This window comes from Dreissena polymorpha, chromosome 1, assembly GCF_020536995.1.
Source record: "Dreissena polymorpha isolate Duluth1 chromosome 1, UMN_Dpol_1.0, whole genome shotgun sequence".
In the NCBI taxonomy this organism is placed as follows: Eukaryota; Metazoa; Mollusca; class Bivalvia; order Myida; family Dreissenidae; genus Dreissena; species Dreissena polymorpha.
In genome coordinates, this window is record NC_068355.1 from 7,430,853 (window position 1) to 7,443,458 (window position 12,606).

Consider the following 12,606-nt stretch of genomic DNA (forward strand, 5'->3'; position numbering starts at 1 on the left):
TACAGACACATACCCTATAATGTTTTTAAATTGTCAGACAGTTATTAAACTGAAACGAACGAACCTATATGATGTTTTATTTAATACATGCATTATTTGTTTTGACCGTCAAAATAATTGTTGACAGTCAAAATAAATTTGTTTTGACAGTCAAAATAATTGTCGACATTCAAAATAAGTTTTGAGATGATCCCTGATCTACATCTCCCCTATAGTCCGAGTGATCCGAAATTACCGCACTTGATTCAGAACTAGCCGACTTTATGCAAGTGAATAAGTTCAAATTGGCATCAGAAATGTATTGGTAAGTATTAATAACTTAATGTGGCCTGAAAGATGAAATATTTTGCCTCAACAATCCAAGTATTTTGAAAGCAATTGCTTTCTTTTAAAAATATTAACACCATTATTTACGCTAGTGATCCGGAACTACCCGACCGACTGTATGTAACATGAACCAATGATTTTTTTAAACATAAATAATTGATGTCAAATGCCTGCAGTAATAATATTTAAGGTATTAGAAAGCATTTTGTTGTAATGGATTACTTTGAAAAATTCTATTTTTTAGCAACAAGGGGTAATGAACTTTAAAATAATGTTATTAAATTTCTAACCAAAATCTGGTTCCATGGCAATACTGGATGAAATGCACACTTTTCTTCAAAACAATCCAAATTCTAATGCTTTTTCTTGATAAAATATCTCCTATACTAACCAGAAATACCACTTTTGATCAGAAAATTAATACAAAAAGATGTTTTAGTTGTTTTTAATTTCAATAAGCATATGTTTACGTTCTGTTCATATCTTCCTAACAATCTGTTATGTCATCATTTTTACAGGACAATATTTTATGTATTGTGTTATATAATTTTGAAATGAAAACATTAATATTGTTTAAGACTAATAAACAAAACATACTATTTAAAAGTGATTTTTGTTGTAATTATTGGCATTTTATTTTACATGTGTAGCAAGTTTAGGTAAATCTTTACCTATGTATTTTTTTAAAACTATATAAATACAATTAACATTTTTGTACCAAAAATGTGTTATTAGATAAAAGTTTCTCAATAAAAATAACTAAAAATATATAATAACTCAAGTTTAAACATATGTGTGTCATAATTTCAAAAACAAGTGGGTGGCTGAAGCTAAAGTAACTGATAAAACAATCATAAGAAGGATAAACTGAAGTATGATTTTTTAATGGTTTATGCGCTAAATTTGAGATGTCTTTTCTAGCAGTTATATAAAGTGTTCCTGACCAAAATCAATGTTATATTACTTTCAAATCATTTATGTATTGGAATACAACAAGAAAGTGGTAGAATATTTGCGGAAAACATAAGAATTTTTTACGAAAACTTGTCTGCTGAAATTTACTGAGATGTTCCGGAAATGACCGATCGTCGGTTTCCGAAAATAATACATGTGGTTTCTGAAAAACAAAATGGATGTACCCAAAGATTTTGGTGTTATTGACTATTACTGGTTGATAAATGTATGATTTTGCTTCTTATTTGAAAAAGTGATGCTTTCAAGGCTGATAAACTTGAAATATGAAAGCTATTCGGTCGTTTGGCCTTTGTTTGTCAATACATCTGTACGATCGGTAATTTCCGTAACCACTCGTAAAATTGTAGCAGACACAAGTTTTAATCACAATACTTATGTTTTCCACTTATATTCGACCAATTTCTTGTTCAATTCCAATACATAAATGATTTCAAAGCAAGCTTTTATTGATTTCAGCAAGTAACACCGTCTATAACCGCGAAAAAAAACATTACAAACTTTTTGGTTTACGATTTTTATTTTCTAAATAGCTTGCATAGAGCATGGCATTGAATGTTATGCAAGATAAATGTCTCTACTTTCTTGATTGGATGATTTCAGACTGTTTAATCCAATCAGAAAAGACCTTTAAAACGTAATTTAGACCCATGTTAAGCGAGATAATAAAGAACCACTTTTTGGTTACTGCCGATTTGTGACATCACGAGTTGCCTCCCTTGTTGGTTCATGCTACACTATGTTAATCTGGCATAAATTTACAGGGCTCAACATTAACCTTAAAACCAACTTGCCCTGCCGGGCAAGTACTTAGAAAATCTACTTGCCCTGAATATAAAGCCACTTACCCAAACGTGAAATCTCACATTAACTGTAGACCTCATTTTTTTTAATAAAGATCAAAATGATACACCACAAAATCTTTTTTATTTTTGAACATTAAACAAATTGATTATAGCAATTAAAGTCTAAATTAAATGCTTTTTGTTCTTTTTTGAACTTGCCCAGGCGGACAACTAGATTTTAAAATAACTTGCCTGGACCCAACTTATACTTGCCAGGGGCAATAGGACAACCATTAATGTTGAGCCCTGATTTAGCAATGTCGTACTTCCCGATTTTCAGCGTAACAGTTACGCTTTTGTGCTGGTTGTTCTGCTGTCCCAATTTGCCAATAGTTGTCCCGATGTTAAAATACTTTGTTGATTCTATAAGATCACTTTAAAATGTGCTACTCAATGTGTTTACCCTAAACTCGCCACCAACAATCTCTTTATTGCCCCCAAATATGGCTCCAATTATAAAGAATCAAGCTTGCACTAATTTTGTCGTAAACACCTTAGCAGTGGTCTATTTGCATATAAGTTATTTTATTAGGCCATCACTATTTATAAGGTATGATACATGATGAAGGTCTAATGGCTGTCTATAAAAATATTGTAAAGGAATAAAAGCAAACTGCGTTTGGATTCAAGTTGATAGGTACTTATATCAAGTGTATAATTCACCTGAAGTTTTAAAATGCGTATATACTCTGTTAAAACAGTTATTTGTTTATAAAATAAAAGAAAAATGCAAGTTGATGTGCACATAAATTTCCTTTTTTTGTCTGATTTTTTAGCTCAGCTGTTTTCGGAGAAAACCGTAGGTATTGTCATAGCCAGCTCGTCGTCTGCTGTTCGCTGTCCGCCGTCCACATCGTGCTAAAACCTTGACATTTGTCTCTAAAATGAAAATGCTTCAACATACAACTTTGAAATTTCATATGTAGATGCACCTTGATGAGTTCTACACGCCACACCCATTTTTGGGTCACTAGGTCAAGGTCACTGTGACCTCTATAAAAAAATCTGACAATCTTTCATTAATTAAAAACTGCTGCCGCAGCCGAGTGTTGGCACCCGATATGCGTGTTGTTGTTTAAAATAATTGTGCTTATTGCATTATTTTAAACTAAATTTAAATCAATCGGCTAATAATATTAGTGTTAGATTGGCACTCATTGGGTTACAAAGTCCTTCCAATAATTATAATTTATTTTTTGCAAGAGGGTCCTATAATCATGCAGACTTTGCTGACCAGGACTGATAATTTCTGGCCCAAAAAAGAAAAATGATGAAGAAAGACAAAAATGAGATTTTTAAACAATATTTTAATGTTATTATTATAAAACATGTAAAACATTAAATATCAATATTCATTAGTTTCACAAATTATACAACTTATTTCATCTTAATCAAATAATGTCCTTTCAGAGATTCACTTTATTTACTCCATTGAGAGCAAGTTAATAATTTAAATATACATTTGTTTCTGTGTTTGTTTGTTTAATTAATGTTACATAATTGCATTGTTACTTGAATCGCATGCAGAGATTATGTCTTTGGATTTTAACTTTAAAAATCCCTGTGTCCCATTATAGCTTTTTTCCTTTTAACTAGGGTGTTGATGTTGACAGTTTGCAGTTCACAATGACTTTTGTTTAGGCCCTTCTTGCTTATGAATAAATAGGATAAAATGGGAACCAACAGGCAAATTGTTGTTAATTTTTATTCCCTTCTTTTGCGGAATGATCTTGTATAGTGATGACGTAGTGTATTTTCGATTTGACAACATAACAAAAATCTTTGGATACTGTGTATACACGTCATTAAAAAAATACTACCAATGAAGAAAACGTTTTACATTATTGGAGTATTCAATAATAATTGGGTAAAACCTTACTTTTGTTTTGAAACTTTTCTGAAAATAGCTTATGGAATTTTCAATTTCGCCTAAATTTTATTACCAGAACAGGCTTTTTCCGCTCCATTTTGGGAAAACGCCACACTGGAATTTTGGGAATTTCGCGTTGTGAAAACCCCAATTTTGGGAAAAAAAATAATCGCAAAATTGGCTCAATTGGGAAAAATTATCGCATGTAAATAGTGTTTCTTATATTTCAAAAGAAGCTGTTAACTGGTAAATAATGACTATTTTGATAACTTATTATTAAGATTTTACAAAATATTATGAACATGTGTGATAAGTGCAGGTTTTTTAATTTGAATTTGGGGAAAAGGCCTGGCCTTTTTTTAGTTGAATAAAATCGCGCGAAGCGTCGGATTTTGAGGAAAATAAGGAAAGTCTTAAATAATCATTAACATATTTTACAGTTTTTAAAACAAATTCAAGGCAACAGATAATTTCATTATGCAATACTTTCTATTTTCTACACCGGATCCGGTTAACTGATAAATTTTAAGGTTAAAAAAAAAAAAATTTTTTTTTTTTTTGGAATCGGGAAAAAAAAAAATTTAGAACACTTTTGTTCATTGAATTCTGAAACACATTTATTTCAAATATTTGCCAGAAATTTACAGTTTGCATAAGTACTAAACAGACTACTGGCTAAGGAAATGTGAAATATTAGCTCATTATAGAATATAGGTGTGGCGGCCACATTGTCCTGCGTTGAAGTGAAATGTCCCGACTATCCCTATTTGGACATGAAAAAAATATGGCATGTATTCTTAAAACCACCATGAAACAGTTGTTGTAATAGCTTAATTATTACTTTTCAGAATAATGTCATGGGCAAACAATCTTCCAGAAGAGCTGACCTGTCGACCTACGGGCCTTGTTATACTCACTGGACTGGATGTTACTTACAACGCTGTCCACAAATCCATCTGGGACTCGTTCTACAACAACAGGAGACTAGACCGAGTGCCACTGCAGTTTCAAGTTGTCCCTGGAGACCATGAATATCCCAAGTGTAGAACTAATAAGGTTGGATATTTTCTATAAGCAGGCCTTTCCACAGGTTCTTTTTTCAGACACCTTGCAACTGTGTGAGTTGGTGTTGGATGGTTTCTTTACAATCATCATAGACATAAATGGTGTAATTTGGTGAGTTATTTTATCTATAAATTGATTGATAACAATCAATTTTTTCTTTGTTTTAGCCCTTTCCTGCAAAGATACGGCTTGTTTTTTGGTTATTGTTGAGTCACGGCTAAAGAAATTGCATGAAATCACATGAATGATGATGCAACATTAGAACGTAATGCAGTCCATTCCCAGGGCTTGCTCCATTTGCAAAAAATGACCCAATGGCTACAAATATGAAACTGTTGAAACATTTCCATTTTGCAATAAGGCTCATATTTACCCATAAGATATCCAAAATATCAAGAATTCAGTCATGCAAAATGTAAATTTGGCTAAAACAAATTGCAGGAGCCTTGATTCTAGTTAAAAAAAACGAAAAAAAGTCTACATAGTTTTGCTGATGAAAATTTGCAACAAAATATTGTAATTGTTCATAACAAATAAAAACATTATTTTCTCCTTCTATATTGTTTATAAGTAACAGAATGTATTAAAATGATCAATATTAACATTTGAAATAAAAAGCTCCAATAACAAACAAGAATAAAACTAAAGAAAGAAAAAAAGAAATTATCAACTTGGCTCAAACCACTGACCCTTGGAGTAAAAGTCTATCACTTAATCAATTCAGCCATCCCTAATATTACAGTGTGTTGTGTATTTTATACTTATATAAGCAATCCTCGCAGTGGCACAAAATGCAACCATAATAACAGAACTCTCCAAATTATTAAATTGTTGTGCGTTAGAAACTCTTGATAATTCATTCAAAAGCTGCATATAATGGATATTTTGCAGCATGGAAAATGTTCAGTATTGCTGTTTTCTCGCAAATATCAGAACTGCAAGGATTATTTGCAAATCTGAAACAATATTTTTAATTTTGTCTATGTACCGAAACATGAATATCTTCTTACAAGTATCAATTGAATTGACATATCATTATGTTACTCTTTAAAAATTTGATGAAACAGGCGTCCATTTTTGCCTTACTGCCAGAATAGTTCTTGAAAGATTCACCTATCAAGTGTGCTGTGGACTCTTATTCAGAAATTCAATCAGTCTGGGGAGGGACTGTAGAAGGAAACTATTTGATGGCCTGAAAGCTCTGGAAGGTGTCCATACAATGAGTCGTGTTTTAAGAAAACTGGACATAATAATGCATGTGTGAAAAGTGTCATCCCAGATTAGCCTAAGCAGTGTGCACAGACTAGTCAGCGAAGACACTTTCCGCCCAAATTAGATATTTGCTAAGAAGAGACTTCATTAAAACGAAAAATGTCATAAAAGCGGAAAGTGTCGTCCCTGATTTGCCTGTGCGGACTGCACAGGCTAATCTGGGACAAAACTTTATGCACATGCATTATGCCCAGTTTTCTTAGAACACGACTCACAAAAATAAGCAGAAAAAATAGAAAAACACCATTCACAATAACAATCATCTTTAAAAACAGTCTGCTTGCATTGAGTTACTTACAGATGGTATTGTAGATTTCAAAGAAAATAAATTTATTATAAATAATCAATAAATCTACGCTTGGTAACATATTTAATTTGTATTCCACTAATACATTATACAATACATTTAAATTAAAATTAAAACAAAGGTGGTAGCTCGATGGACACTTGTGTTTTTGTAACTGCAGCGCCAGTCATATGAGTGGTATATACCCAAAGGCATCTTGAAGAGTGGATGGATGAAAAAGCATCTGACACAGGTCCCAGCGGTCGCTGTGATGTTCTTTGACCTTGATTGGGATGATGCTATGTGGAAAGAAAAACAGATGGAGTGTTCTACAAGAGTAGAAATTGTTAGGTTAGTCATGTTAAAATATAATGATTATGTTATTATTGTGTAATGGTTTGACACAAGAAGAATCTGTAAATTTAAGCTTCGAAATACAATAGATTAATTCTATCAGGCATTGAAGAATTCACTCCACCGCTCGCAAAATGCCATTTAAGTTTACGGTTGGGCGAGTAAAGTTTGTAAAATACTCGACCGACCGGGCGAGTGCTGTTTTTCAAGTTGAGAAATATAAATTCAGTTCCAGAACTCCTGCCACATTGATACAAATTGCGATTTATTTTTCGAACAAACAAAAATAGGTTTTGTACACAAAGAAACTGCACTTTCGTTTTGACAATGAAAAATGACGTCACGGGCACAGTAAAAATAATTCTCGAAATCGGCTGCACTCTTTTCGTAGGTGTCAGTGCTAATCGATTAAAAGTGAACAGTTAAATAATATTGGTCATTCCTTGAAGAATAAAATTTCATTTTAATGTTAATATCAATAAAAAATAGTACATAACTGGTTAATTTTAATACTTCTCATATTAAATTAAAAATAAACAGACACAATAATTATTAATAAATAGAATAATACGTGGTTAGAAGCCAAAATTTACCATATTGTAACCATTTTTTAATCAAGCCTGTCTTTCAGTAAAATTTCGTCTGAAATATTAAAACTCAGCATGGAAAAGGGTTCAATTTTAAAATATCTGCATGGTGGTGGGGACAGGGAACAGAAAGAAAGGTCATCAAAGCGAGAAGCGGAAAGTATTGAGAAAAGGAAACAGGTGAAGAAAATGTAAGGAGAGCAAATAAAATCCATCAGATAATGTAGTTAATTTGTTTGCAGTTTAGTGTCACTATGTTACGTAGGTTAAAAAGGTTCTGGTTGATCATAACTATAAATATAGACATATATTTGTTTATGCCCCCGGTAGGGTGGCATATAGCAGTTGAACTGTCCGTCAGTATGTCAGTCTGTCCGTCCATCCGAAAACTTTAATGGTCATAACTTTTTCAATATTGAAGATAGCAACTTGATATTTGGCATGCATGTGCATCTCATGGAGCTGCACATTTTGAGTGGTGTAAGGTCAAGGTCATCCTTCAAGGTCAAATGTCTAATATATGGTTTTTCCTCTCGATAACTTTAACATTGGCCATATTTTTTTCAATATTGAAGATAGCAACTTGATATTTGGCATGTACACTGTAACTCCAATATAACGCGGATGACGGGGTCCAAGCCACGCAACAGCATTATAAACGGACAGCGTTATAAGTTTTGAGCTTATTTATTTAAGGGGGCTATAAAAACAGGTATAGTATAGCCTATAATATAGGTCCTGTGTATTGTCATGCTGTGTTGTCATCCGCAAATACATACATATAAACCGAATCGAACGATAACAGTATACATACCGCTTTTCTAATGTGCACATTTATCCGATAATCCAATAATATTACTTATGAAAAAAATAATGTTAAACATTTATGACAAGAAATATGTTTACTAATTTAAAAAACAAATTCATATGCCTACGCCATTTTTCAGAAAAAATAGTACAGTGCATTATGGGACACTGCTTTCATTGGACGAGCAAATTTAAGTTTAGATTGAATGCAATACGATACATGTACAAAAAATGTTTTATTGCGTCATACCCAGCATGCAAAAAACGTGCTTTGCGTGGACTTTTTGATAACGGGCAAAAATTTTAATGCATCTCTGTTAACTATTACACTGCGTTAGCATGTAAATAAATAGTCAGGATTTTTTAATTTATTTTTCGTATACGTACTAAAACATTAAACATACACAAAGATCTTTTTATTCATCAAGCATGTATAGCATATAATAAACGATAACACACTTACACAGCCATAGTTTATACAATGAAATACAATACACGATAAATACAAAACATAAACAGGTAATCGTTTTAAATAACTTTAATTTTTCTAATTATTCCGCTTGCACTTGCCTTATTGAAATTAGTGCACCGAACTGCTTTGATAGGGAATACATGAAATAAACACGGACTCCCGAGTTTTCACACCTTTATTGACATTACACAAGAGATTAACACCAATTAGCTGTCAAGTGTCGTTTAACCTCTAATCGATAAAAATCAGATAAAAGGACGGATAAAGCAATCAAGCTGTGATCGCCAGCTTCTTTGAATTTTCTGAAAATGCATGAAGTTGCATAACATGGATTTGAATCAGAAATGGAAGGTTGGAGAAAAAACGGGATCCAAGGACCCCCCGCGTTATATTGGACACAGCGTTATAACGGACCGCACTATATTGGAGTTACAGTGTATGTGTATCTCATGGACCTGCACATTTTGAGTGGTGAAAGATGAAGGTCATGGTCATCCTTCAAGGTCAAATGTCAAATAAATGGCGTCTGTCCGTCCGCTCGAAAACTTTAACATTGGCCATAACTTTTTATGCTCCCCGAAAATTTTTGGGGAGCATATAGTTGCCAGTTTGAAGTTCCTTCCGTACTTCCTTCCTTCCGTCACACTTTTGTTACCATTTCTCATAGCACCTTCAATACTTTACCGATCTCTTTCATATTTGGCATGTAGGTACCTTGCATTGACCTCTACCTTTTGATGAGGTTTGAGGTCACTGGGTCAAGGTCACCGAGGCTAATAATAATATACTTTTTCCGTCACACTTTTGTTACCGTTTCTCATAGCACCTTCAATACTATACTGATCTCTTTCATATTTGGCATGTAGGTACCTTGCATGGACCTCTACCTTTTGATGAGATTTGAGGTCACTGGAGTCAAGGTCAAGGTCACAGAGGCCAATAATATACTTTTTCCATCACACTTTGTTTACAGTTTCTCAAAGCACCTTCAATACTTAACCGATCTCTTTCATATTTGGCATGTAGGTACCTTGCATTGAACTCTACCTTTTGATGAGGTTTGAGGTCACTGGGTCAAGGTCACCTAGGCTAATAATAATATACTTTTTCCGTCACACTTTTGATATCGTTTCTCACGTCACCTTCAATACTTTACCGATCTCTTTCATATTTGGCATGTAGGTACCTTGCATGGACCTCTACTTTTTTACGAGGTTTGAGGTCACTGGGGTCAAGGTCACCGAGGCTAATAATATACTTCTTCTGTCACACTTTTTTTTACAGTTTCTCATAGCACCTTCAATACTTTACCGATCTCTATCATATTTGGCATGTAGGTACCTTGCATGGACCTCTACCTTTTGATAAGTTTGAGGTCACTGGGGTCAAGATCACCGAGGCTAATAATAGAATTTTCCGTCACCCCCTTTTTTACAGTTTTTCATAGTACCTTCAATGCTTTACCGATCTCTTTCATATTTGGCATGTAGGTACCTTGCATGGACCTCTACCTTTTGATGAGGTTTGAGGTCACTGGGGTCAAGATCACAGAGGCTAATAATATATTTGTCTTTCACACTTTTGTTACAGTTTCTCATAGCAGCTTCAATACTTTACAGATCTCTTTTATATTTGGCATGTAGGTGCCTTGCATGGACCTCTACCTTTTGATGAGGTTTGAGGTCACTGGGGTCAAGGTCAAGGTCACTGAGGCTAATAATAGTTTTTCCCATCACACTTTTGTGACAGTTTCTCATAGCACCTTCAATACTTTACCAATCTCTTTCATATTTGACATGTAGGTACCTTGCATGGACCTCTACCTTTTGATGAGGTTTGAGGTCACTGGGGTCAAGGTCAAGGTCACAGAGGCTAATAGAAGTTTATTTTAGGTGGTTATTAACACATAGATTGACAAAGCGCATCATCCGGGAGCATCTATCAGTTTCACTGATATTCTTGTTCAATATTGAAGATAGCAACTTGATATTTGGCATGCATGTGTATCTCATGGAGCTGCACATTTTTTAAAGGTGAAAGGTCAAGGTCAAAGGTCAAATATATGGCATCCGTCCGTTCGTCCGAAAACTAACATTCGCCGTAACTTTTTTATGCCCTAAAGGGTGGCATATAGTTTTTGAACTGTCCGTCAGTCTGTCTGTTCGTCAGTCAGTCTGTCTGTCCGTCCGTCTGAAAACTTTAACGTTGCCCATAACTTTTGCAATATTGAAGATAGCAACTTGATATTTGGCATGCATGTGTATCTCATGGAGCTGCACATTTTGAGGGGTGAAAGGTCATGGTCAAGGTCATTCTTCAAGGTCAAGGCCAAAGGTCAGATATTGCAATATTGAAAATAGCAACTCAATATTTGGCATTCATGCATATCTCATGGAGCTGCACATTTTAAGTGGTGAACAGTCAAGGTCATCCCTCAAGGTCAAGGTCAAATTTTGCAATATTGAAGATAGCAACTCGATATTTAGCATGCATGTGTATCTCATGGAGCTGCACATTTTGAGTGGTGAAATGTCAAAGTCAAGTTCATCCTTCAAGGTCAAAGGTCAAACTTTTTCAATATTGAAGATAGCAACTTGATATTTGGCATGCATGTGTTTCTCATGGACCTGCACATTTTGATTGGTGAAAGGTCAAGGTCATCCTTCAAGGTCAATGTCAAAGATCAAATATTGCAATATTGAAGATAACATCTCGATATTTGGCATGCATGTGTATCTCATGGAGCTGCACATTTTGAGTGGTGAAAGGTCAAAGTCATCCGTCAAGGTCAAATTTTGCAATATTGAAGATAGCAACTAGATATTTGGCACGCATTTGAGTATCTCATGGAGCTGCACATTTTGAGTGGTTAAAGGTCAAGGTCATCCTTCAGGGTCAAAGGTCAAATATATGGCTTCAAAGCGGCGCAGTAGGGGGCATTGTGTTTCACAAACACAGCTGTTGTTTTTAATGCAGGGCGAGTAGATTAAAGTAAAGGGCGAGTGGATTGTCAGGCCTACTCGCCCTGCAGGGCGAGTGGCTCTGGAAAAATTCTTCAATGCCTGGCTATATATGCATTACTTTCACTGGGTACATAATGTTGATTATTATGCCCCCTTTACTATTGGTAATGGGGGCTGTATAGGAGTCACTTTGTCGGTCTGTTTGTCGGTCGGTCTGTCTCGAAATCTTGTCCGGGCAATAACTATGATGTTCATTGTGAGATTTTAAAATCATTTGGCACATTTGTTCACCGTCATTGGACGGTGTGTCATGCGAAAGAATTACATCAATATCTCAAAGGTCTAGGTCACACTTTGAGTTCAAAGGTCAAAAATGGCCATAAATGAGCTTGTCCGGGCCATAACTTTGTCATTTATTGTGAGATTTTAAAATCATTTTGCACATTTGTTCACCATAATTGGACAGTGTGTGGCGCAAAAGAATTACGTCGATATCTCCAAGGTCAAGGTCGCACTTTGAGTTCAAAGGTCAAAAATGGCAATACATGAGCTTGTCCAGGCCATAACTATGTCGTTCATTGCGCGTTTTAAAATCATTTGGCACATTTGTTCACCATTATTGGAAGGTGCTTCGCGTGAAAGAATTATGTTGATATCTCCAAGGTCAAGGTCACACTTTAAGTTCAAAGGTCAAAAAAGGCAAAACATGAGCTTTTCCGAGCCATTACTATGTCAAAGGTCAAACAGGCAAAACATGAGCTTGTCTGGGCCATAACTTTGTTGTTC

At 34.5% G+C, this 12,606-nt stretch overlaps 1 protein-coding gene across 3 annotated transcripts in view; it reads left to right on the top strand.

The window, feature by feature from the left end:
• The window catches only part of LOC127869957 (trafficking protein particle complex subunit 11-like), a 69,890-nt gene that overhangs the window by 5,733 nt on the left and 51,551 nt on the right, over positions 1-12,606 (top strand). For all 3 annotated transcript variants that reach the window (XM_052412631.1, XM_052412617.1, XM_052412625.1), the window contains exons 2-3: positions 4,863-5,070; positions 6,819-6,988. In XM_052412631.1, the coding sequence (XP_052268591.1) occupies positions 4,863-5,070; positions 6,819-6,988 (378 nt within the window). The remainder of the gene's footprint in view (positions 1-4,862; positions 5,071-6,818; positions 6,989-12,606) is intronic.